Source organism: Parus major, chromosome 9 (assembly GCF_001522545.3).
Source record: "Parus major isolate Abel chromosome 9, Parus_major1.1, whole genome shotgun sequence".
In the NCBI taxonomy this organism is placed as follows: Eukaryota; Metazoa; Chordata; class Aves; order Passeriformes; family Paridae; genus Parus; species Parus major.
In genome coordinates, this window is record NC_031778.1 from 221,185 (window position 1) to 247,226 (window position 26,042).

Here is a 26,042-nt window from a genome sequence, read left to right on the forward strand (position 1 = left end):
CAGATCACCCTGCTGCGGGCAGAAACTGAGGGGAAGCGGGGGGAAGCGCCCCACTGCGACAGGGGTGCCCTTCCCCAGCCGTCCCCTGGAACTGGGCCCTTCCACCCGCAGATCACCCGCCGCACGCTGTGGCACCTGGTGCGCCACCGCCTCCCCGACAGCCTGTGCTCCCTGCGGATGCGGGGCGCGCCTCGCTCCGGCCGCAAGCAGCGGCTCCTCTCACCGCCGCTGCTGGCTGCCCTTCGGAAGCGCTGTCCCCAGCTCCATCGGCTGTGCCTGACCGAGACCGACCTCCGCCACGTCCCGTACGAGAGCATGCCCGCTTCTGTCACCACGCTGGAGCTGAGCCTCTGTGACATCCCCGATGCCTGGTTCCGCGTCTCCCCTTCGGTGCCACCACCACAGGTACAGCACCTCGCTATCCACAGCATTCCCACCTTTTCTGACCATCATCTTCTTGACGTTTCCTCACAGAACCACCTGAAGACACTGAGCCTTTGTGGCACCTACCGCATCACTGATAAGGGGATCCAAGCAGCAGCTCCCCACCTGGAAGAGCTTGAACGCCTAATTCTACGGCACTGCATCATTGGTGATGCTGCCATGGTATTCATCGGGCGCCACATGAAGCAGCTCCGCTACCTGGAAATCAGCAATGCCTACTTTCTGACAAACAAGGGGCTGGTTGCTATTGTGACACTGGAGTACCTGGAGACCCTGTGCCTTGACCTCTATGATTTGGTCTCCCTTGGTACTGTTATCGCTTTGTTGCAAGTGCTGCCTCGCCTGAACCACCTCAAATTAGGTGGAACTTGCTTTGAAGATGAGCTCCTTGGTAAAATTCAGGAGAATTTTCCACATTGCACCATATCTCACACTCTGTGACAGCCTGGAGTGCTATTCTTCCTTAGTACACCTGAAGTGCTCCTTTTTTCCTCTTTTTATAAAGCCTGTTTTCATGTACGTAGCTTTGGGACAGAATTCCCATTGGCCTTAAAATATTACATTTTTTCATATAAATATGTTAAAGAGAATGTCATGTAAACAAGTCTGTTAACAAGCATTTGGTAGGATTCCCCTCTCCTTGTTTTCCATGGATCAGAGGAATAGGAAAGCTGGGAAGCACACCTAGACTTTGGGAACCCCACTGACAAAAAGCTGTCTGGGGTGATGACAAGTTTAAGCTCTGTCTTCTCCTCTTTCTTCACTGCCAAGGATCAGGCAGCAGCTTAATGAGTGCAAAATTCAAGGAGTGAAGTGAGGCACCCTTCTGTCATGGAAAAAAATAGAGCTGGCAGCCAAAACCTCAGCATTACCAATTCCTTCTCCTTTGCTTCAAATTCAGATCTTCAAGTCACTTGTCAGACTGGTCATGAGGATTCCTGAACACCAGGTCCCAAGAGCCAGACATCCTGTTTGCCCCCAGGCAACCTCTGGGTTTTGCTGGTAGCATCCATGTTTTCTCATCACTTTTATTGTCTGTGTTCACATCCTCTTCCTCCCCATCCCTCATATCCTAACACCAGATAACCACCTAAATGTTATGTTGTGATTCTTAATTTTTAGTCTAAGCAAGTATTGTATTTATTTTAAAAAATCTGCAAGCTTTTAACTTTCATTTGAACCCTTGTTTTTAGGACTTGGGTGTTTTTTTTTTTAACCTGCTTCAGCATCTCTCCTGCCCCTTAGGATAGCCTTGTTTGTGACAAGAGCATCCCACAGGAAACAGAGCAGGACATCTAATGCCTCAGTTGAGTCTTTTCTGCCTCTTCTCATCCCAAACACCCCCTGCTCTCCATTCAGCTGTAGAACAATCAATAAACCTTTGGGTTTCAGATGGTCCTGGATGGCAGTGAAATTTCCCTGTGGTGAAATCCCCATTGCTGTTGGGTGGCCTTTGTGCCCTTGCCTCTTTTTTGTTCCTAAATCCAGTCTCAGGGTAGCTTCAGGGCAAATATCCAAAGGTAAAATGTTCCAGCTCTGCTTTGGAAAGCATCCCAAGGCTGCTGACTGAGTAGCTACTGCTCCATGTTTATCCCAGACAAGGAGATTAATACTGATGGACTCAGCCTTATTAAAAGGCTCCAGCATTCCCTATTCCAGCACTCTCTGGGATGGGGAGGGATAGTACAACAGGAAAAGGGAAAATCAAAACCAGTAAAAATCCATCAGTCAGTCAAGGCACAGTGAGATGTTGCAAGAACCTCAGTGTTCTCCTGATCTTTACAGCAGGTTCTTTGCAATCCTGATGGCACAACACCAGAATTTAACATCCCCACAGTCACAACATGTCAGTTTTCCATTAACTAACTGCTGAACAGGGAACAGCAATTATAATTGATATGGTGCAAAGCGGAGTGTTTTAGGTTTGGAAGCAGGAGAAGAACTGTAAATATTGGATGCCTATAGGCAAATTAGGGGAATAAACAACTGGAAGGTCTTTAATCAGCAATTCTGGTTCTGCTCACCCTCCTCACATACCTGCTTGAAGCTCTTTGGAGGGCTGCTCTTGACCTTTATTTATTCTGATTTCCAAATTCAAGGGGTTTCTGTTCAGTTCATCTCCATTTCATCTTTTGCTGTTTTGAGTGTTTCTTCCCCCAACCCCACCTTCTCAGTGTCCATATACACATAATTACATCAAAGCACAAGTGTTTTAAAAAATACATAATCAATGTCCAACAGAGACAGCTGAAGGTTCAGCAATGCTAGGACACAAAACTGGTGTTAGCATCCCAACAGGAGCAGCAGTCCACAGCCTTCAAAGTGAACAGAAAACTCAGAGAAACCACAAAATTTGGGGTTATCAATAATTGCAGGGAGTGACCAAGCTGCTGCTTTGCTTCTTCACACACCAGCTTACACACACGTACCACAATTGCATACATGTATGTATTTAATATTTGTACCCCGGTGTTTTATCAGACCCAAATCCATTTTATTTTCTCAGCCAAGTGCATCTACCCATGCCTTCTGTGGTAATCTCCAAAACATTTCCTATCTTCCAGACCTGCTCATTTCTGCACTTGGAGTAACCCCCCTCAGAAAACAGAGGATTTGTCCCTTTTAAAATCCAAACATTTGGGGAAGAACCACAATAAAAGCACAAATGGTTGATATTTGCCTGAGGAATGATGGGGTGATGGGGGACAGGATGAGGTGAGACCAGAGATGCGACAGGGGGAACACAGGAGGAATGAAGAGGCACTGAGCAGGGGACACAGGGACAGAGGCACAGGGAAGCAGGGACAAGGGGCACCCTGAGGCAGGGGAGACTGGATGAGATGCCAGGGCTTAATGTGGAGGAACAAAGAGGCATGGGGAGGGGTGCAGTTATAAGGTTAGGTCACCAAAATCTTTCTCTCATGGCACACATAATTATCTGTACAAGCTGCACTTGGAGACTTTAGTTTCTATTTAGACTACGAGCCTGAGAGTTTGTGATGGTAAAAATAGTTGAAAAGTGCAATGCAGAGGTGTGTCTGAAGGAGTTCACTGGTTGTAAAGGAAGGAGAAAACTCAACAGCTTTTTGGTTTAAGACCTTTCGTATGGGATCAGCTCCTGGACTTTTAAAATTTGCAATCTATGATTTGCAAGAGTGAAAAAAATGTGACAGTACAACAGGACACAGAGCTGAGAAGGAAGGTCCATAGCTTCAGTGTGTGGTGTGTTCTGGAAAGGCTGCAAGGCTAATCCAACAACTGTTTTTGTCCTGCCACATTTTTTCAGTGTGGGACATCTATTGACAGTTTAGACATTGTGAGACTGAAAGTGTGTGACGGAACATTGTCCTGGGGTGACTGTATGGTCTGGTATCCCCATCATCTGTCTTTTTGGTCCAGATATAAGTTTTGTGCCTTTAAGAGTGAACAAGGGGGAGAAAGAGCAGAATGTTTTTTCTGAAAGCTTTGTTTCCTCCCCTGGGATTCCTTTCTCTCAGTGTGCTGTCTGCAGAACGGATAGAGGGAAGACAGCTTTCCTTTGCTTTTTTTTTAAAGATACTTTCATGTCTATGAGCTGAGTCAACAAAGTTTTTCCTGTGATGGTGTTTTTATTTTCTGGAACTGTTCAGCTTTTCTCTGGTCTGGGACACCAGAACAATCACCTGGGAGCCACCCAAGCTGCACTGTGGCCCAAACTCCGGAGACACTGAGACTGAGCAACACCCACAGAGGACTCTCTGAACCACAGGACTCTTGGAATTTGCCAGCTCTTCAGAATAATGAGAGGTTTTATAGGTTAATATTATTTATTTTTTCATGCTTGTGAATACTTTGCTTGCTAAATAAACTTTTTTTTTTTTCCCCCATTTTCTCCAAGGAGATTTTCTCCCGAATTCATTGGGGCAGGGGCTGCTAGAATCTGCTTTTTTAGAGGAGACCCTTTGGGAAGTTTCCTCCCAAATTTGTCTTAAACCATGACAAATATTTTGGTGCCCAACATGGGGCTCAAGAAAGCGGATAAAACCTGTACTAATTGTACTTTGGTTGTACTTAGTCCGTAGTGGGATAAGGTAGTTTTTAGAGCCTTCCTGGGAAGCTGACAGAAATTAAACACTAAGAGTCGAGGATGCCTCACCTTTTCACTTGGTGATACTTGGATTTTCTACACCAGAGGTGTCAGAACAGAAAGCTGGTGTTTACTCAGTAGCCCATCATGTGCACCTGAAACACAAGGCCCAGCTGGTTTCCTTCCCTTTCTATGGCTCTCTTGCCTTACCTTACATACTGTGCTGCTGCCATGACTTACCTACCCCTCCCTTACCTTGTGGTGCCTTTTCTCCCTCCTTTGGGTGATCTTGGTGAATTTGTGTTTCCTACTCTCCAGTTCCATGGGTTAGAGCTGCTGAAGTGTTACAGTGAGAATGCAAAAGCCAAGGTGTTGAGCCTTTTGTCTCGGTACCTTTAGTCTGTGAGCAATCAGCACTGCCATTGAGATTTGGCTCTTGGTTCTGAGAGACTGAAGGATTCTGATGTACACAGAGCTGAGGAGAAAAGTGCTGACAGCAGGGTGTGTGGGTGCAGCTCGATGGGTGCCGTGGCAGTTCTGGCCAGCAACAGCTTTCTCAGCTGGCATTTTTGTGAGCTACACTTTTGCCGGTGGTTTTCATGTTTAGCCAGAGTCTGCGAGAGAGAAAAAATTGATTAGCACAGAGGAGTTCGTTTTGAGTGTGGTGCAAATAGGAGTTTGTTCTTGGAAAGAGAACGTCAGTAAAACCTTTCTGTCCTGACAGTTTATTTGTCAGCAGTGACGTTTTGAACTCGGATCTGCATTTTGAGCGGTTTAGAGCTAGACAAGGTGCATTTCCTTCTTTTGCAAGTGCACACCGCCATCGTGTGGTGTGTTTTGTGAGCCCCCACAGTGCCCAGGTGAAGGTCACGCCCTTTCTGTCCTGGCACTGTTAGTGTGGGAGCAGTTGGTGTCGGGGCTCCGTTGTGGATCCTGAATCTTCGGGACTGAAAGAATGTGATCCTGCATATAACTGGGAAGGAAAATGAATCGTCTCACTGGTGTCTGGGCAGTTTATAGGCTGCAAAAAGAAAGCGAATTCCAGCATGGTCTCTTTCTTCTCTAGAACCTTTTCAGGGGACCAACTGCTGAATGTTCTTAGTTTTGTAACTGGACTCTGAGAGACTGCAGTGGGAAAAGGAAGGCTTGCGCTTATTTTTTGTTTTAGAAGCTACAGCAGGAGAACCACTGCTGTGTTGGAGTCTGAGACACAGAGTGTGTGCCCTTGGCTCTGGTGCCTGGCTCTGAGATCCAGGAGAACACTGAATTTCATATAACATGAAATTTATGGGCATGTTTTCATGGTGTTACATGAAAACAACTGTTAGAAAAGCTAAAAGTCTGAGTGTGTAGAGAGTTTTCTTAAGTCAGTGGGTGAAAAAGTTAAAGTTTAGAGTTTAAGCTAGTATAGAAAGCTGAAGACAAAGTGGAGGATTTAGGGTGTTGTCTCTTCTTTCTTCTTCATGTTCTTCTAGAGGCTTTTTGGTAGTAGTAAGTGATTGGATAGAAAATGCTGCAATGCAGCACACAGGTGATGGGTCATTGGGTCATTAAGAAAAATAATATACGTGTCTACTGTTAATTGGATAGGAATAAGTATAAAGATAAAAAGGCTGCACAGTTCAGGGCCAGTTTGTGCCATCAGAGCCAAAATGTGCCAGGTTGCAGTGAATTAAACTTGTGCAGAAAGTCTGGAGAGACCTGCCAAGTTTTGTGATAACATCCTAATAAACAGGAGAAACAAGATCCTAACGAGCTTTGGAGTTTGTGTCCTGACCTGGAGGACTGAGATAAACAAAACTCCCTGTGAAGGAGTATCCTGAAAGAGCCCAGCTCAGAAGAGACCGGGAAATCCACATGTGAGAAGCACAGCAGAATCAAAGAGAGAAAGAAACATATTAATAAAGTTCCATGCTGGACATGTTTAGTTTTGAAGCTGGGTTTTGGAGAGTGAAAGAATGTGATGATACATGCATCTGAGCAGGAAAATTCATGACTCTAGGGTGTGGTTGTTTTTCACAGGATGTAAATTAAATGTTGAGACAGCAACAGCTTGCTGAACCAGTGCTGCTCTGCATCTTCCTTTTGCATCATGTAAGCCACACCAAACACACCGGTGCAATATCGTACTTTTCTTCTCAGTGCTTTCTACCATAATATTTGCTGAGTCTCAGAATCTAAAGCTAAACAGAATTGTTTCAGCATAAGTCTGGAATGGGAACATGTGCCAGCACAGATAGTGTTCGCTGACCTTCCCCTTACGACTGGTAACAGGAATTTGGAAGGCAATCATGTGGCAGACACTCTCCTCTTGCAGCCTTTCAACTTGGCACACAACCATGGTGTTCTGCAGGTTAATTTGCAGCCTTATGCAGCATCACGCACTTGCAGTCTCCTGGAGTCTGAAATGCCAATTTGCTGTGGTGCAGGACAATGTATCAGCACAGAAGCAGTCCAGCACACTGCACTTCTGGAGGTGAAAATCAAATTTCCAGCATGGACTCCTGGATGGGAATTACAGTTAATTCCCATAGGAAGGAAAGCACATAAGCCCAGTACTTTATGTGCAGGTCAGAAGTGGCCCAGGGGAGGAAAAGCCCAGGGAGACTCATCTGTCCCAGCAGCTTTTGTCTGGGAGAAATCCTTGGAGGTACAGGAGGATTCAGAATTTCTACCATGGACTCCTAGATGAGAATGACAGTGCATTTCCATAGTAAGGAAAGCTTACAGCCCCAGTGTTTCAGGTGTACTTTAAAGGTGGCCAAAGGGAGGCCAATGCCAGCCAGACTTGTCTGTCCTGGGAAGTTTCATCTGGGAGTAATTCTTGAATATATACTGAATTTTGGAGGTGCAATCCAAATTTTGGCAGTGGGCTCCTGGAAGAAAAAAAAAATAAAAAAATAATACTCTTCTCCATGGGAAGGAAAGCTCACAGCCCCAGATTTTCAAGTGCAGATGACAGGCAGCTCACAGGAAGTGGGACCCATATGTCCTGGCAACTTTTGTCTGGGAGCAATTTTTGGTACTCTGAAGTAGTACTAGTAGATTACAGCATAACACAAAACAGTGCAGGATATCAAGGTACCTATATTAAAGCTAGCAAAAGAAATAGTATTGATCAGGAGTCAAATGTAACTGACCACTGAAATGATGATAATGTACACAGATTCCTTTCACTTAACCTTCAGGGAAGTAACTGTGAAGCGGGCAGCCCTGCTCATGGGAGAAACTCTACACATTTCCAAGAAAAGTATGAAAATTTTCTGCTTTGTCAAAGTTTGACGTAGCTTTTATAAAGTGAGGTGTTTGTCAGTCAGAAATCCAGCTTTATCTTCCAGATGTCAGACCAGTCTTAACCCCATGGTACAAGACTTGGTACATGGTACAAGCTTGTCCTGTTTATCTGACCAGTAAACAAGCAACAGAGAAGCTCTTACGTGCGGCAAGATGCGCTGATACGGGAGTGGAATCCCACCTTCAGCCCTGGATGCCTGGATGTAAAGGACTACTGCCCTTTTCCACAGGAAGGAAAGCCTGGCAGTGTCTGTGGGGCAGCTGAGAGGCAGCCCCACAAGGCCACTCAGAGCTGACAATCCTGGCAGTTTTCACCTGGGAACAATCCAAGGAAGTTCTGAGTTCTAGAAGGCCAGAATCCCAATTTTGGCTACAGGTACCTGGCTGTGAAGGATGGCACTTTTCCACAGGAAGGACAGCCCAGTGCCTTGGGAACAGCTGAATGGTGGCCTCTGGGAGGCCAGCCAGGTCTGTCCTGGCAGCTTTCATTTGGGAGCAATCCCTGGATGTTGGCAGTTTTAGGAGGCGGAATCCCAGTTTGGCCCCAGCTGCCTGGCCAGGCAGGACAGCTGTGTTCCACAGGAAGGAAAACCTCTGCCCCAGTGTCTCTAGGGGCAGCTGGGAGGCCATCCCTGGGAAGTCACGACCAGCGAGACCCATCAGTCTGGCAGCTTTTGTCTGGGAATAATCCTCGGATGTGCACAGTTTTGACAGGCAGAATCTCAATTTCAGCCATGGAAGCTAGCTACAAAGGACAACTCTTTTCCACAGGAAGGAAAGTCTGGGGCCCCACAGGTGAGAGGCATTCCCATGGCCCTGCCTGTAATCACTGCGAGGCTGACCCTCATCATTCTTGGCCCTACCTATCAGTCAGTCTGAGCGGATCACTCCACATCTTAATCACTCTTAGTACCCCCTGTCAATCCATCTCCTGGGCTGATCCCACCTGTCAATCAATCACTTTTAGTCCTGCCTGTCAATCACTGATAGGCTTATAGCCCTTCACAACCCACACAGCCGTCAGGGATCCCGTAGCCCCAGACAGCCCTCACAGCCACCATACCACTCACAGCCTTCCCAATCCTCACAGACTTCACAGATCTCCTTGTCCCCATGGCCCTCTCAGTTTTGCCAGACCTCTCAGCCCCCACAAGCTCCGTAGAACGCCCGGGCTGCCTCACTCCTCCTCAGCCGGCGCAGCCCTCACGCTCCCCGCGCACGCGCTTCGCGCCTCACGCTCCGCAGCGCATGCGCGCCTGTCTGTGGGGCCCGCGGCCGCCCGTTCTGCCGTGCCCCGGATGTGGCCCCTGCTCGGGAAAATGGCAGCGCCGGGGTGGGCGGAGGGAGCGTTCTAGCGCCCGGTGCCGTCCCCGCCATGGCGGACCTGGGCCGGCAGCTGCACGAGTACCTCGCGCAATCCAAGGCTGCTACCGCCGCCACCGGCCCCAGCGCGGTCCCCGCACCGCCGACCGGCGGCGGCTCGCAGGAGGAAGCGGGGGACGGCGGCGGGCTGCGGGCCTGGCTGGGGGCGCTGAACCCGTTCCCGTCGGGCGCTCCCCCGGGCGCCACGGTGTGGCCTTGGACGGGAGAGGAGGACCCGTGGCTGCCGGGGCTGTCGCGCTGGCAGCGGCTGGCGGGCAGCGGGCTGTGCGTGCTTCTGGCCGCGCTGTGCTTCGGGCTGGCCGGGCTGTGCGTGCCGCTGCTGCTGCTGCGCGCCCGCAAGTTCGCGCTGCTCTGGTCGCTCGGCTCGCTCTGTGCGCTGGGCGCCGCCGCGCTGCTGCGCGGGCCCGCCCGGCTGCTGCGGGAGCCCGGCCGCGGGGCGCTGCTGTACCTCGGGGCGCTGCTCGGGACGCTGTACGCCGCGCTGGTGCTGCGCAGCACCGCGCTTACCGTGCTGGGTGCCGCCGCGCAGCTCGGCACCGCAGCCGCCGCGCTCCTGGCCGCGCTCCCCGGCGGTGCCGCCGGCCTGCGCCGCCTCAGCGGGCTGCTCCGCGCCGCGGTGTGCGGCCGAGGCAAGGCGCTGCCTCTGTGAGACCGGCCCGGGCGCCGCGGTGAGCTCGGCTGTGCGGCCGCACCGGGGGAGGAGCGGCCGTGTCCCCGCTGGAGTCCCTCGCACGCGGACCGAGAGCCGGCTCCGAGACGGGGGACGCCGCTTCTCTTCGCCTCCTCCACGTCCTGACACGTTTTCCTCGCCAGCGCCCGAGAAGCAGCAGCCGGGCTGGCGGCCCGGAGCGGCCCCGGCGATGCTTAGCTGTAGGTGCTGTGTGCGGGGTCAGCCTGCCGAGCCGCCCCCGAGCTCGTTCTTTGCCTTCCAGCGCTGTCAGCTCCACAGCCGTGCCTTGGCATCGCTCCACCTCTGGGTGGGGAGCTGCCAGCATCCCGCTTCTACCTCCAGCTGGGACCCTGCGGCTGCTGCAGCGGCTGCTGCGGAGCGAGAGATCGGAGCCGATGCGGTGCCATTATGGACTTGCCCTGAGGAGCAGCTGAGGAGCGCTAATACACGAAGATGATTTAGCAAAATGCGATCGAATCTGGGGGAGAACATTGAAAAATTAACTGGTATTACCTCATTTTGTGCTGACCCCTACACTATGAACACATACTGTTTTTGCTGTCACCTCAGACCAGTGGTGAATATGAAGACTGTGGCCACTGAACTGCATTTCTTTCTAAAAAGCAGCTTTAAAATAACCATCCAGTAAGTGAAAAAAACTTTCCTCGGGTTGTGGATCACAAACACTGCCCATAATTGTAAGGGGAGGGGGTGTTCCTGCATGATGATGAGAGGATGCAAAGAGCTAATGTTGGCTAAGAGCATTGGCAGGCACTGCTGCCTTACAGCGGCTCTTAAGGGACCAAATTGGGCTTTAAAAGGGGAGCTTCAGCTCTCAGAACTTTACTGTTGTGTATATGTATTGCTCTCTGAACTTGGGCAGGACTTGCTTACTTGTCACAGCATGACCTTCAAAAATAGATTTGCCAGTAACTGGAGCTCTGCTTCAGTGCAGAAACCGAGCTGCCTTAGGAGGGTGCCGAGTTCAGGCTGACAGAGCTGGGTGCTCCAGTTTGGGCTGTGTGCTGGACTGCTGCAAGGAAATGGGACAACGGGCCCTCACCTGCACAGAGCCACCAGTGAGTATCTCACTGAGCATTTGTGCCTTCTGGAGAAAATAAAGCTACTGCAATACTTACCTGCTAGCACTATTTAGTTTTAACATATTCACCAAATACTTTTCTGCATCAAACTGAAATTGTTAAAGGCGGTACTTAAGTGTACATAGATTGCTTTAATAAAACTATTTGTGTCCAGTTGTCAGTATAGACATTTCACTAATGGTCACTTTTTTCCATTAAGAATGTAGATCAGAGCTATCAGAATAGCATTAAATTAGCTCTCTGGTTTTGAAATTTTATTCCTAACAGCAGTGTGAAATTAAATCTGAGGCAACCTCTGAACTAACAGGTAGAGCATAAGAATCTGTCTCAGCACTGGTAAAAGAACATGACCTGAGGAATGCAGAAGTACATTCCCATTAAATAACTCTGCCCGTTTCCCAGCAATAGTGGGTCATGGTATCACAGACTGGGGAGCTGTTTCTGTCTCTTCTGCTATGCTGTTACCTTTTAAGATTTTGTAGAAAATAGATCGAATTATCAAATTTTCTTAGTACTTTTTGAGCATATGACTGTGAAATACTTCAAAACTCCATTTAAAAGCTGCCCCTTGAAGGATATTACTAAACACTACCATAATAGTTAAGGAATTAACCAATCATCAGTGGAAATATAGTTGTGTAGATAAAGCTGGGTTTTCTCTTAGTGTTAGGTACACTTTAACTTGTTTTGGTAGAGGACTGTGGTTTAATTAAAGCCTGAAGCTCATCCTCTAACTCATATATTCCAAGTATTAGACCTCTTTTAGCCCCTTAAACATATACAGGATTTGCTAAATAAAGAGGGCAAGATTTCCTCTCGCCAATAATTAAATCATTAGGCATGAAAACTAGTCCTGACTCCCAGACATATACCCAAAGTGCCTGAAGTCCTTCAGATAGAGCTAAAAAGCATTTTTTTTCTCAAGGGACAAACTGTGTCACATCAGATGCATCTCAGCTGTTTCTTGTTCATTCCTTCAAGGCCATTCTGTCTCTTCTAAGCCCCATGACAAGGATTTTATAGGCTAATGATCAGTTACAATTTTCAAATGTATTTTTATACACCACAAATTAAAAACCAAGTAAAAAAGGTACTTGTGATTGACTGAGCCAAAAGAACAACAGTTAAGCATCTGTGCTTTGATGTCTTTAAGTAAGTTGGGACATCAGGACTTAAGCCAGTCCTTAGTAAACCTGCCCATGAGACGATGCACCAGCTGCCATGTTACTGGGTCACAGCAGCCTCTAGAACTCTCAGCCTGATTATAACCTGAAATGCAAGGCAGGAGAGAGGGAAACCTGGCAGTGATTTTTCATTATGTGCTCTACTTTTAATACAGGACCTTCCTGAGGAGTATCTCTAGAACAATTACTTATGTGATGACATTTTCACTGTTTAATACTTTAGGTATTAAAGGAGTCTTTTGATAACTTGGTGGCTAGAGATGATTAATAAGAATGATTTATGGGGAAAACAAATTAATGGTTGGTAAACAGCTTTATTATGAAATGTGGGAAATGGGAATAACCCCTCCTCCTCATTTCCCTCCTTTAGTAAAATCAGGTAACAATATCCTAAAGAAAAAGACACTTAAAAAACTTATTATGGAAATGATGAATTGCACTTCAGCAATTAATGCACTAGACTCTGCTGAACACCCATAGCTTTAAACAATGTGTCACACAGCTGCTGTAAAACATGCCAATCAAGATGCTAAGCTTTCTTTCTCAATTTCTATAAACAGATGCTGTTTTTGAACAAAAATCTGTGGCTCACCTAGCTGAAGTGTAGAATGCCAATCTTTGCTGTGATGTCTGTCTTGCGATCCAGGTTATGTAACTCGTGCTATGTCTTTGACAACTTGTTCTAAACACTATTCCACTCTTCTCTGTTTCAGGTTGGCAGACTAGCAAGCAGTGGTGATTGCCTGCATTTTGGAATTTTAACGTCAGCACCATTGTAATCTGTAGACAGCTGTGGCTAAAGGTGAAAATGAAACTTCTCTGTACATGATAAATCAAAAAACTAGGAACCAGCTCTCAGTATTCTAAATTGCTGAGATTGCAGGAGGTAGTACTGTTGCCCCATCTGAAATACAAGTTTGCCTAAATAGAACCCTCTGTAGTAATAGGTGAGTAAAGAATCACACACTGTTGATTTTTTGTTAATTTTTGCGCAAATTACATTCTGTATTCATACAAAACCAACGTAACTCTTTGACAAACTGTACATATAGAAACAAGTTTCTGTCTGGAGGTGAACTGAAATCTATGGAGATGCTCCATGTTCCACAACACTTAAAAGAAATTCCAGGTCTTGACAAAACAAGAAAGTGAGGGGAATGGGAGTGGAAAGAACCAAACAAAGCTAGCTACAATATTGCAGCTAGAGGCAAATGACTGATTTGGGAAAAGAAAGACCCTTGTTAGGAACTAATGCACATTCAGTTATCCCAGTTAAGAATCCAGGCTCGTGGCATTGCAGGTGACAAGAATCCAGGTTCGTGGCATTGCAGGTGACTGAGTCCAGAGTAGCAGTCTATTTAAATATTGTCCCACAAGGACTGGGCATGACCCAGTCAAAGCCTCTTCTATCGGCCCCGTCCGCCCCGAGATCCTCCTCTCCGGGCCTGGCCAGAGTTCATGTTATTTCCTCTTCCCCAGCTGCTGCCGCTCCTTCCTCCTCGAGGAGCGTTACTGACTGCCCCGGGGCCTCCACCAAAGGCTTCATCCCTGTGGAATCCCTCATGGTGCTCTCCATCTAGAGAACTGGACCTCCCAGATTTTGGAGCTCTCTGTGAAGGTCCTGAATTGCCTCGTCCTGCAAAGGAAGCACAGCCAGTTACTGGTGTGAGTTTGAGCTGAGTCCCTTCTTAGACATGCCATTTATTGAGCTGCTTCTACTGTGGTGTCATCATTCATAAAGCACCTGTAGCTGAGACCTGCAGTTTTATGTCTCCACCCTCAGTGCAATCTTCTTATACAGATTTAGTGCCTCCATTACAGTTCAGAAAACAGACAACAATCAAGCAATTCCTTGGGAATTAAAGGAGCTTATGTTTTTACTGTCAGCAGTCATTGAAATGAAGTCAGAATAGTGTCAGCTTTTTCTCCAAACTGCCAGTTCTCGTGTTTCAACACTACCTGTGGTTCTATGTTTTTATTGCAAAATACCTTTTTTTTTTTAATCCTAAACAAAGACATTGCATTGTTGACAACTTGAGACAGTTGAGGCTGATGGTGAAGATCATGAGTAACATTACTGTTTTGTTCCATGTTTTGCTAAAACTAATGAAAAAATGCTTTATTTTACTACTAACCAGGAACAAAAACTACTCAAGCTCTTACTGCCAGGAATAGAATTTTCCAGCTCTCACATACCTTTTTGGTTTTGACACATTTGATATGAACATTAAAAAAACCCTACCCAATTCATTAGCCTAAAATAAGCAGTATTTTGAAAAAAAACAAAGCCAGTGATAACCTTGATTTAAGGACACATACTACAGCTAAATTCAGGTATTTTTGCTGCACTTTAGTAAGAGTGATTTTTGTTGATTGTGGTTGGTTCCATGTAAAACAGTCACCAAATTGTTTCACAGAAATATTCATGAAGATTTAATCTTAAAATTATTTTACCAATACAATTGAAGGTGACATAGCCCACATGTGAAAGTGTATTGTTCATGGTTTGTTTATCAGGCTTTCTGCCATCATTCTAAACTTCCTTTAGCACATTGTGAATTAATTAACACACTTGTGCCTGGACAATTGTTTTGACTTAAATGGAATCTGATAGAGTTATCACTACTCTTCTCAGTAAGCACTACTGAAGCTGGGAAAGGAATCTTTACAGATTTGATAGATGCTGGCTAAATTGAGAACTACAGCACATGGATATGGAGGGAAAAATACTGGTAGAAAAATTTATCAGCAGTTGTATTCAAGATATCTCTGAAGGAATGACAAAACCTGCTGTTAATGCTATGCTGGGAGTAAAGTCCATGCAGAGAAGGAGTGACATGCAGTTAAAACTGAATGAGCTTTGGGACAATGGTGAGAGAAGTGGGATGGGGTTCAGTGTTCAGTGGCATCAGAGACAAAGCTGTGCAGTCTGACAGCAACAAATTCAGCTGCAGGCTGCCAGCTCAGCATCTGGAAGCAAACGAGATGGATGTTTGGCACTGATCACTTCATGACAGTGGGTAGTCAATGTGAGGACATCAAAGAAAGACAGTATTTACACAAGAGAACAGAAGTCCTGAGATCTGGAAGAAATAGGATCAAGAACTGGTGTGATGCTAATAGGACTGACTCCAAAAGAATGTGTTTTGTGGGTTACAGTAGTATGTGCACACTTAGAGGGAACTACAATACCAACTGTTAGGAAAGAATGGAGAAAGTGGAACAAATCCAAGAGAACTGTAGAAACCTATGGTTACACCACATCTTAAATAGTGTGTGCATTTCCTACTTACCTCATTAAATTTAAAAAAGGATAATTTAAAACTCAAAGTAACACATACACAGTAACAAGGGTAGTGAAGATACAGATTCTAGAAAGAATAAACAGATCAGAGCTCTGACTTGGAGAAGAGCTGGTTCATGCTGGAACTGGTGGAGTTCAGTGCAATCAGAGGTGGCATTCAGTCTTACAGGAACCAACATTCAACTTAATTACAACACAAGACATCAAATGAAATTAGTGAATGATAAGCATAGATCAAGGGAAAAACATTTGGCCTCCTTTTTTTGTTTAAGCATACTCTACTGCAATTAAGTTTTAGAGGTCTGTCCATGGAAGTTGTGTATATCAAAAGTTTGTATCATTCTTAAAGCAATTAGAGAGTTACAAAAGGTAACTAGACAGCCATTAAATATAAAAATAATATTTAAGTAAGTCAGATCTTCAGAGGTTTAGAGAGCACATTAGGGACACATCATTCCAGGCTCACTGTTCCTATATTTGAGTTAAAGGATAAGATCACAAGCATTAATATTAATAAACAACTGTTCCAAAAATGAGGGAAAAAATGCTCTTAATGAGTTTTCCAGCTGGAGTAACAAGGAACCAAAAACCAACTATTTTTGAACAGGGCAATAAAGAAGGGGATTCTGTGATGCTGGAGACAAGATTTGGATTTGATGTTTGAAAATTCCTCTGTTCTTATATTCCTGTAAGACTGGTCCTTACCTTCCCTGCTGGTAAAATCAGATATTTACCAGCTCAGCTTTATCCCCTCTGAACAGAGACGTTCTGGATAAACTTAATGCTGAAAACACATGCCAGTGTTACTTAAGGGTTTCAGTCAAAGGGGCTTTTTACCTTTGCCCCTCTCCTCTGGAGGTCCACCTGGAGCATCCATGTCTCTGTGGTCAGAGGTTCCTGGTCCATCATGCCAGGGGCGTTTCCGTGGTGGCAGTGAGGCCATGTCCATGCCCTGGAGTGAAGAGGAACGTTCTCTGTTGGCTGGAGAGTGCCCATCATGAGGAGGGTGATCTGGACGAGGACCTGTGCATGAAAACACAGGATAAGTAATGTTCATTGGATCATTATTCCTCCTTTTTGAAGGCAGACACATAAATTTACAAACTACCCACACTGTTTGGCACACAATTTGAAATTAAAATTATGTAAAATTTCTCCTCCCTCCCATTTTTCAGTAAAAAAGCTAAAGGTAAAACAGATTTTAAAGATGATGGGAAAGAAAAGTGTGGCAGATGTAGTGTTCTTTCCAGTGTAAAATACTTCCATATATTTCAGAGACAATCACATCTTCATTTATTCATGTTTCATTTGTGCTTTGTTTTCCCTGACATTCTACAGCTCTGTCTTGCCCCATATGGGATTGCCTTTAGTAACACAACTGCAGATATAAGCTGTCAGACATTGCAGCTGAAAAGATATCAACCCAGAGAAAGATTACTGTTGGCATTCATATACATATTTTTAAAAAAAACCCCTCTGACATGTGATTCAATCATCCAGAGGTGACAAGTGCCCAGGCAGTTGTGGACTGTACAAGAACACAACTGAAAATCAAGGCTTTGAGGCCACAATCACTTTTTTTTTCAGTAAGACAGCCATATTCAGTTAAATTCTGTATAGTTCTTTTTTCCTAAATTTGAAAGACCAAAGAACTGCATTTGGTTTATCTCATGGTAAAATGCTGGTAACAAACATATGAGGTACAAGACATGATTTTAAAAATTTCTGGTTTAAGTTATTATATTGTAGAAGTCTACAAACTTCACCAAATTTTTTACCTGGTTCTCTGTTTCCATCCCAGGATTCCGGTTTCCGCCCTCCTTCAAAGCGTGGGAATTCATCTGGAGTAGGAAGCAAACCCTTCCGAACTCCTGAGCAGTGAGAGAAGCAGGAGACAGGAGTGAGAAGAGACATTGTATTCATGAAAATAACGGTGTCTGCCCAAGAAAATGCCTTTCCTTCCTCACCCTTGCCTTTCTGCATGGAAGAACATTCCCCTTACCTCTGAGAGCACCTCGACCTCGCCCCCGAGCACCATGATCCCTTCCTCTGGAGTTTTCATCCGGAGAGTCAAAAGCATCATCTGGCCCAAAATCTTCAGGGCCAGGAAAGCCATCTCTGCCCCTGGGTCCCCGGCCCTCATGTCTTGAGGGTCCTCCTCTTCGGAAGCTACAAGAAAGAACATGATACAAATGTTGTTTTTAGGCATCACTGAGTCAGCTTCAGTTTAATTATCAACTAATTTCTGAACTGTTTTCACTTAATGCTACAGCACATACAGTTACTAGAACAGAATTTGTAGGTGGGAAAGTGCTCATTTCTGCCTTTGAGCACTTTGATAGTAAGCTCTGTAACCTTCCTTTCCTATTTCCTTCCACTGATTATACTGGCTTTTCATACAAGAAAAATATTATTAAACATACTGCATTCATTTAATGAAAAGTTGGGAAAAACAATCAATGAGCGATGATAGATACAAGGTGAGGTAAGGCAAGGAAAAGTAGAAGTGAATTCCACTTAATTTTGATGGTCTTACATTCCCCTTCCCTTTCCATTTCCATCATAAAACAAACAAAACATAGAAGCAATGAGAGTCGTAGCTATAACAAAACAGTACAGGATCTCATTCCTATTAATTCTATGATTCTTTTGCCAGACAATTTTCCTTTTCATTCCATTCTTCGAAGTTTACAATTTTAGCAAAAGCATCCAGGCTGCCCTTGGATCTGTAGGCACAGAGGCGGCTGAACAGTGCACAGTGGCATTCTGCAACCTGAAGAGCAGTTTATCCAACTGCAGTAATGAATTTTGTGTTGCAAAATGTAATTATGACCCTGAAGTTGATAACTGCTGTCTGTAAGTACCAATGGAATTTGCTGCGATTGGGTTCTGCGCTGCATCTTAACTGAGTACAGCTCCTCCAGCACTGCAGTGGGGGACTCTGAGAGCTCTTCAGAGAGGAGAATGGCTCTTCCTGAGCTGTCAGTGCCGTGTCAGGTAAGCCTGCAGCTGGCTGTGTAAATAACTAGCAGTTCTGTTCCTGACAGAAGCTGTTCAAGCAGCTGGAGTGTTTGCAAAGCACAGCCCTGCTCTGTGAGGACTGCGCTGCAGAGGACGCAGGCACAGCCCGGCTGAGGTGTGCGGGTGGTGCGGGCACTCTGGTGTCCCCACCGTGCCACCCCACGCTACTCTGCCCACCCTCAGTGCCAGCACACGGTGTGGATTGCTCCCTGCCCACTCACAGATGCCTCCCACCTCCCCACTGTTCCCAGTTCCACACTGGATGAACTGGAAGCACCGCAGTATTCCCGTGGTGTTGGCTGTGTGCAGCATCCCCTTCCCCAGCTCATTAACGACACAGTGCATCCTATTACAAGCAAAACTTTAGATACTTTTATTTAGAATTTTAACAACATTAACCTTTTAATTACAAATTTAAATATTTTAACAGTAGTCATAACACAATACAATATTTTTAAACTTTTACATTGTTTTTAATAAAAAACAATAGGTCTGTCTCCACCTCCCAGAAAACAAACACCATACAGAGAGGAGGCTGCTGTGCCTGTACAGATACAACAGTGGATGGAGGAGTGCTTTGTATGGACCATGAACCATTTACATTAACCTGGATGGTTTGGGAAAACAAACTCAACAGTTTCAGGTACAAATGGTTCAAATAATCACAGAGCAATATTTTTTAGCCTTGAAACAGCACAGTCCTCTAGAGGTTTCTTAGAGGGCCTCCCGCTTTAATACTGATGTGGTGTGATTGGACTTAGCTTGGAAATGACCAAGATTTTCAACACGAGGCCCCAGGGCTGCAGGAATAGGCCCTTTCCTATTTCAGGCAACTCATGGATACAGCTGAGTTTTGAAATCTACGATAAACCTATGCCTGACACAGCCACAGCTCCTACTATTGTGTTATGGATATCCTTATTTGCCTTTTCATATCAGTCACACATAAAACCCTGCCTTGCATCGGCTTCAGTTCCTGTTTGACTGCTCTCACATCTTCTTCCCCGAGGCCTAGGACCTTACTGTACACAACTACACACTGTGCAGATTAGCAGGCAGGAAGAGGCAGGTCTCTGCAGTAGAAGCATCATGTTGATATGCACAGGTAGAGTAAGAACAGGACAGGGATGAGAAGGATGGGAAATTAGAGAGAAACACACATACACACATTTGCCTCTCATGCTTGATCAAACCAGTTATGACCTCAATTTCAAACCAAGTCAGCTAAAGGAGTGGTTGGGATTAAGTCCACCACAGCATCTGCAGTAAATGGCACCTAGTTCACTTTCATTCCAGGAAAATCATCAAATTTACAAGCACAGTGAGAGCCTTTTAGAGCCCTGTGCCATTTCATTTCAAACTCTCTGGGCAAGCACTTGTAATCTGATAAATAGAATACACTTAGTTCAAAAGTCAGATTTACAGGTCACAGGGTTCTTGTTTCCCTTCCTGAAACTTTTTAAAAATCAGGACCATAATAAAATACTTTCCAGTCCCTAAGCATTTTCAATATAAGATCTGAAAAATCTCTACTGAGCTTCTAAAAGTCTTGTCTGCTGTGTCTTTTAGAGTTTTGTGATGCAGACCATTGGACCACTGGACCATCCAACTGGATTTTATCTGGCTTTACTTTTTAAAAATGGCTTTAATTGTTACCTTCTTTTAGTTACTGTTCATTTCTTTTCATACTCTTCACACAAAAGGGAGTTACATCTTACAGAGCTAGGTAGAAAATAGCTAAAAGAAGAGCTGTATAGATGCAAAGTAAAAGGAATGTAAGAAAATTATTAAAAAGGCAACTAAAACACACAAAATTCACATTATGTGGAGACCACAGCATATTTGTACAAGCACATGTTCTTATACATAGAGAGTTGGTGGTCAGTGAGACGCTTAGACCTTGGAGGCCAAATTTCGTTCAATTAAACTAACATAAATGTGGAGCAATTTTGCTGATAGTTAATCTCAGAGACAGCATTAATTCCTCCATATTTACATTGGTAACTAAAAGCAAATTTATCCCTTTGTGATCTATTTGGAGATTGTGAGCAATGACAAGGACATTGCTGTAAATCAGATTATTTTTGAGTTCTTCACTTGGCATTAAGAAATAAGTCAGAAAGAGAAATAAAATTTCTACAAGCAAATGCATGAAAAAATAGTCTTGACAGTCCAACAGATGCTGTAACTCTGTCCCTTCTATCTGGCAGTCAGATCACTGTTCCTGCTCCTTACAAGGGCATTGCATCTCATCCTACAGTCTCTACAGTCATGCTGTAGTTTGTGACTGGAAACAGAATCTCAGAATCCACTTCTAGTGTTCAAAAGTTTGTCACTTTAACTTTTAAGTCTCCTCTCAATTTCATCAAAACGGTCTCAGATCTTCATCCTGTGTCACTGGATCTTCTCTACAAACTTTCCCCCTTCTCTTTACTTACTGTTTAAAGACACGGAAGCTGCTGTGTACAATGACCATTTTTCAAGTTTTCTTCTATTACTGAATGATTTTTATGGACTCTATACTCAGGTATATTAGAGTTTTCATTTCCTTATTGGTTTCCAGTTTATAAATCTGAAACAGATAGACTCCTTAATGAAAAGGAAACCAGGAATAAAAAGAGTTCCCTCCATTTACCCTTTAACCCAAGAAAGAGAAACGGGTTTATTCTTACCTCTCATCTCGCCTTCCTCGGAAGCGCGCATCCTCCGGGTCCCGCGGGTATCTGTCATCTGAAGGTCTCCGTCCTTCCCAAGCACCAGGAGGGCCACGGTTGGAACCACCTCCTTCAAACTCCCTGTGATCAGGAGGAAAGGGAGGCCCGGGTCCACCTCGTCTCCATTTCTCATCTTGCAACGGCGGGCCTCCTCTCCCCTCGAACTCTCGTAATCGATGGCCAAATCTCTTATCTGGGTGGAAATCGTCACGGAAGTCGTCCGGTCGATCAAAGTCATCGTGGAAATCGGGGTGAGGTCCCCGTCTGTCCCTGCCATCACTCCAGTCCTGGCCCCCTCGGAACAGGCCCCTCTCCGGCCCGTGCTCGGGGCCGCTGCTGTTCTGCTCGTGCCGTCTGTCCGACAGCGGGCCCAGGTGATGGTTGGGTGGCCCCCGGGCATCACCTTGAGGGACAAAAAAACCACCACAGCAGGCTTCTGTAATCATTTCTAAATAAATTCAGGATGCTCTAGTTCACACAGTTCTAGAAAGCATATGGGATACATTTCACATTAAACAATATTTCTGGGAAAACTTTTCCTGTATATCCCAGCCCACACCTATGGAAGCTTTTCTCTCAGCCAAGTCCCTGCACTGTGCTCCAGCCATTCCTCCCTGGGTGCACAGCACTGGGACAGCTCTCCTCTCTTTGAGGAGACTGACTCACAGGAAAACAGACTGTGTTTAATTACCTTTATTAAGACCAGGACCTTGGTTGTGAGGGCCCAGACGACCTTGTCCTCCTTGCTGTCCCAGGCCTGGTATCAGTGGAGGAGGACCTGGGTTCTGTCCATCCTGTGAGTGTGTAAGAAGAAAAAGCCACGTGAATTGCCACGTGTGAGTAATTAAAAGATTTCCTAAGAGCGCAAAACGATTTTCTTTCCATAAAGTCTGCATCTGCATAGGTTTAACAGAAACAGCTCATAGTCCAATGCTTTCAGCCTCAGTTTTCAGACACTCACATCAGTAATGCTTCAGTCACTGAGAAACACACCCTTTTATAGGAAAAAGCATTTCAAGTATTCACATTTTACCTGTTACAGCCAGAGATGACAAAAGCCCATATTCTTTCTGAGTATGAATATTCTGTAAGAATGCAAGATTTAGACTTGGCCTTTGCACTGACTTGTTAAAACCCTTCCAGACAGCAGATTGGAAATACTTACAGATCTGTACTCCAGCACACCACTGGGTCATAATTACACTGCTTAACTTCTCCATGAATCAAAGTTAAATAATTTTAATGCTCTAAATTTATTTTGAGCATTAAAAACTACCTTTTAGTTTCTGGTTGCAGAGAAGCAAAAATTTCATTTGTGCATTTACCCTGTCATATCTTGAAATATAGTTTTAAATTAAAAATTTATATTCAACTGCAATATAGGTGATAAACACAAGAAAGCACACAAATATATATGTACTACAAACTTCATATTTGCATTGAGTAATTTTGTAAGAATGTTGGGAAAATATGCAAAATAAAAGATCTGGCTTAATGTCCATAAAAAAACCCCAAAAAACAAAATCCCCAAAAATACCTTCCTAGTGATGGAATGTTGACTTGAGTCCAGAACAAATCCATCCTCTGACTAGGTAAGAGCCAGCTATCACAGTGATTCTGCTGTTCCTGACCAAAACCTTGCTGGAATTCCTGGATTTCTCATATATGTAGCAGATGCTTACTTAAAATAAATTTCATGGAATTTCCTCCATTTATGGAAGTATTTAACCAAAGTAGCAGTTTTTAGCACTCAGTAAATAACTCTCCTTTAGCAGAAACCTTGATTACAAACAAACCATGCTTTGCCAAGCTGGGAATGCAGAGCCCTAACTCTGCATTTTCATGGGATTTTTGCTTCAAAATTCATTCCAGGCCTCAAACTGGGCTTGAACTGGAAAATGTGCAGTTTAGAAAGGCACTTTACTAAATGCTGAAAATAGTCTTGTGCATCCCAGCAAACCTCTGCTTCCAGCGTCCAGCCAGTGCAGGTAACAATATCTTATATGGGAATTAACCCTTAAAATTATCTATAATTGTTCTGTATTAATGTCACAAGCCCTTGATAAAGCAGATATTCACACACTTCTGCTACAGAAAAGGAAGAGAAGTGATTTGTACAAGCTTACAGAAAAAGAAAGCCAAATCCAGAACACAAAACAAACTAAAGTCTATTGTTTTTTAAAAAAATCACAGATGGGGCCTTTTTAAACAGGAACTACTGCTGTATTCGTATTACAAAGAAGCAAAATGGAACAAAACCTGACATGAATTTTCAAATATGTTTATTTTTAAAAGCCATTACCACACTAAAGGTGCACAAGGAAGGAAGAATGGTCTAAAATACCTCACTATGCCATATTTTTAGTATCTGTAAAAGCCTTTAAGATAGCAGTATTCAAAAAAAACCCAACCAGCCACCTGTCAAAAACAGCCTACTGAATTCCAAACAGTGTGCAAGGGCAGCCTCCACAAACATGGTAATTATTCTCAAAGCAAAATTAGTCTCCCTGGGAGAGCAATAAGAAGCGACTCTGCTGGTTTAAGTTATATAGCTGGGGAACCAACACTTGTTTGTGTAAAATGGATACTTTTGAGATCTCAGCAACAGTGGCACATGAACTTCTGGAGGGAATTATTGATTTGGAAGGAAAAAAATATTCAAATTAACCCACAACTTGTGGGCTACTCTGCTTCAATCTGAAAAGGAATCCCTGAGATAAAGCTCATTTGAATATTCAGTTCCTCACTGTGACTGGTACTGGACTACACACTAAGTACTCTAAGCTTTGACTGAAACTATTGAGTGCAGGTCTACAAGAGACAATTCTGGTTTAAAAACACCACACTTTTCTTTTTTTTTTTCAATTAAGTAGATTTTTTTTTCTAAACTTTCCATTCAAAATTCACCTAGAACTGAGGACAGTTGAGACAAAGTACAGAACTGGTGCTATCCAGAGAGAAACTTATGAGATGCAATAACCACAGAGAGCTGTGTGATGTGTAGTAGACAGAAAATGGAAAGTGCTGTGTCCTGCTGTATCCCTCTGCACTTAAAAGTCAAGTGTTAAGTGCAACCAGACCTAAGCTGATTCCAGGTGTGTGTCAACATCTATGGTCAATTCATCCTGTAGTTCAGATTAACTACTCTGGACAACTGAGAGTTGGCAACACCTTGTTTTAATTAAAACATATGACTTCTCTTATGTTCAGTTTCTTTAAATTGGACTTTTATTAGTGCTTGTTTGTTTCCCCAGGAAATACCCCACTTAAGACAGTTCAGTGTCTTTAAAAAAAAAAGAAAAAAAAAGGAGTTTCTCTTAAGGTTACATATTTTCATGGCAGACTGGTTTCTGTACTACTGTTCCAGATAATCCCTTTTCCACAGTTACCTGAATCATGAACAGTTTGGGTTGGAAGTGACCTTAAAGATCACCTATTTCCAATCTCCCTGCCATGGGCAGGGACACTTTCTGCAGTTTCCAACCTACAGAACCCTTCTTATTATCACTTCAATTTTCCTGAGGCCTCAGTCCTGCAAGGGATACCCAACCTCATTCTCTCAGCTCCTGCTGTGCATTTCTATTGCACAGACAGTTTTAATTCCTACATTCTGAAAAGTCCCCTTGTTCCAAAGAGCAGCACGTACCTGATTGAATGGGGGACGAGGCCCATCACCCAACAGAGGTGTTTTCTGCTGCTGGAAGGGCAGAGGGCCCTGGGAAGGGTGCGGCCCTCTCGAAGGGTTCGGCTGTCCCTGAGGTCCTTGCATGTTTCCTTGAGGCCCCACCAAAGAGCCTTGTGGAGGTCCCTGCTGGCCCTGGGGACCAGGTGGCCCACGCATTTCTTGTGGCGGTCCCAGCATTGAACCTTGAGGTGGGGGTCCCTGAAGGCCCCGCATCTCCTGGGGACCATGTCCTAGTAAGCCACTTTGTATATGAGGACCTCTCATTTCTTGTGGATGACCCATCATCATCCCCTGTGGATTAGGTCCCTGGTTATCTCTGGGTCCTGGTGGACCCTGCATTCCTCTAGGATTAAGTCCCATCAAAGGCCCTTGGGATATAGGGCCCTGCATCCCTTGAGATCCCGGAGCTCCTTGCATGCCGTGGGGAAGAGGTCCTTGCATTCCTCGTGGACCAGGTGGTCCCTGCATCCCTTGACCTCCAGGGGGACCCTGAGGACCCAAGTGACCTTGTGGGCCAGGTGGGCCCTGTGGTCCTAAATGAGTCTGAGACCCAGGCAGGCCCTGTGGTCCCAGGTGTCCCTGTGGGCCAGCGTTACCCTGTGGACCTGGGGGCCCCATTGGCCCATGAGGGCCCGGATGTCTCTGCATTCCTTGATGTCCGTGTAAATCCTGAGGCCGTGGCATTCCTTGTGGAGGCCCTTGGGGGCCTGGAGGTCCTTGTGGTCCCATGAACCCTTGTGGACCTCCAGCTCCTTGGTGTAATGGACCTTGAGGTCCTATTTGTCCTTGGGGTCCTGGAGGTCTGAACTGTCCTTGTGGACCAGGAGGTCCCATCTGTGGCATATTCATTGGCATCTGCTGAGGTGGAAGGGGCTGCTGAAACCCTTGAGGCATCTGTGACATTGGGCCTTGCCCTGGGAAAGGCTGAGGTCCATGAAGAGATCCTCCTGGGGGTGGTGGCTGCACTTGCTCAGCTTGCTTTTGTGCAAGTCTCTCAATCTTCAGTTGCTGTCCAAAAAAGAGACACAGAAAATCAACCAAGCACAGAAGTATGTTACAACTAAAAACCAGAAGCAGTCATCCCATTTCATGGGAGTTTAAGCATGCTTTTCTTGTAATTAAGAAATTAGTAACTGAAGAGACCCACTGGTAAACTGAGATGTGTGGGCCTCAC

At 45.0% G+C, this 26,042-nt stretch overlaps 3 protein-coding genes across 14 annotated transcripts in view; 2 read left to right on the forward strand and 1 right to left on the reverse strand.

Moving 5' to 3' along the window:
- The window catches only part of FBXL12 (F-box and leucine rich repeat protein 12), a 2,572-nt gene extending 731 nt beyond the window's left edge, over positions 1-1,841 (forward strand). Inside the window, exon 3 of the mRNA XM_015637240.3 lies at positions 112-1,841. Within this exon, the coding sequence (XP_015492726.1) occupies positions 112-885 (774 nt within the window). The 3' untranslated portion in view covers positions 886-1,841. The remainder of the gene's footprint in view (positions 1-111) is intronic.
- Positions 1,842-9,079: 7,238 nt separating this feature from the next.
- Positions 9,080-18,027, forward strand: SFT2D3 (SFT2 domain containing 3). 9 transcript variants are annotated; one of them, XM_033516699.1, is made up of 5 exons: positions 9,080-10,936; positions 12,858-13,091; positions 13,624-13,809; positions 16,056-16,494; positions 17,250-18,027. In XM_033516699.1, exon 1 carries the CDS (start codon positions 9,180-9,182, stop codon positions 9,834-9,836), a length of 657 nt encoding a protein of 218 aa, XP_033372590.1. In that variant the 5' UTR covers positions 9,080-9,179; the 3' UTR covers positions 9,837-10,936; positions 12,858-13,091; positions 13,624-13,809; positions 16,056-16,494; positions 17,250-18,027. The 9 variants fall into 9 exon arrangements, with proteins under 9 accessions (XP_033372590.1, XP_018863320.1, XP_015492728.1 ...); XM_019007775.2 differs by lacking the exon at positions 16,056-16,494 and having other exon boundaries at positions 9,080-10,502; positions 10,808-10,936; XM_015637242.3 differs by lacking the exon at positions 16,056-16,494 and having other exon boundaries at positions 9,080-10,502; positions 10,808-10,936; positions 12,858-12,946.
- The window catches only part of WDR33 (WD repeat domain 33), a 67,245-nt gene continuing 53,641 nt past the window's right edge, over positions 12,439-26,042 (reverse strand). For 2 of the 4 annotated variants that reach the window (XM_015637229.3, XM_033516694.1), the window contains exons 17-23: positions 24,830-25,876; positions 21,875-21,977; positions 21,142-21,586; positions 17,451-17,617; positions 17,227-17,319; positions 16,286-16,471; positions 12,439-13,780 (exon numbers count right to left, since the gene is read on the reverse strand). In XM_015637229.3, the coding sequence (XP_015492715.1) occupies positions 13,551-13,780; positions 16,286-16,471; positions 17,227-17,319; positions 17,451-17,617; positions 21,142-21,586; positions 21,875-21,977; positions 24,830-25,876 (2,271 nt within the window). In that variant the 3' untranslated portion in view covers positions 12,439-13,550. Of the gene's footprint in view, positions 13,781-16,285; positions 16,472-17,226; positions 17,320-17,450; positions 17,618-18,818; positions 21,059-21,141; positions 21,587-21,874; positions 21,978-24,829; positions 25,877-26,042 lie in introns of those variants that run through there. The other 2 variants (XM_015637230.2, XM_033516695.1) reach the window with 2 other exon arrangements.

Excerpts from the sequence above, each read along its gene's own strand:
- SFT2D3 (XM_033516699.1), top strand. The coding sequence starts at position 9,180 with ATGGCGGACCTGGGCCGGCAGCTGCACGAGTACCTCGCGCAATCCAAG.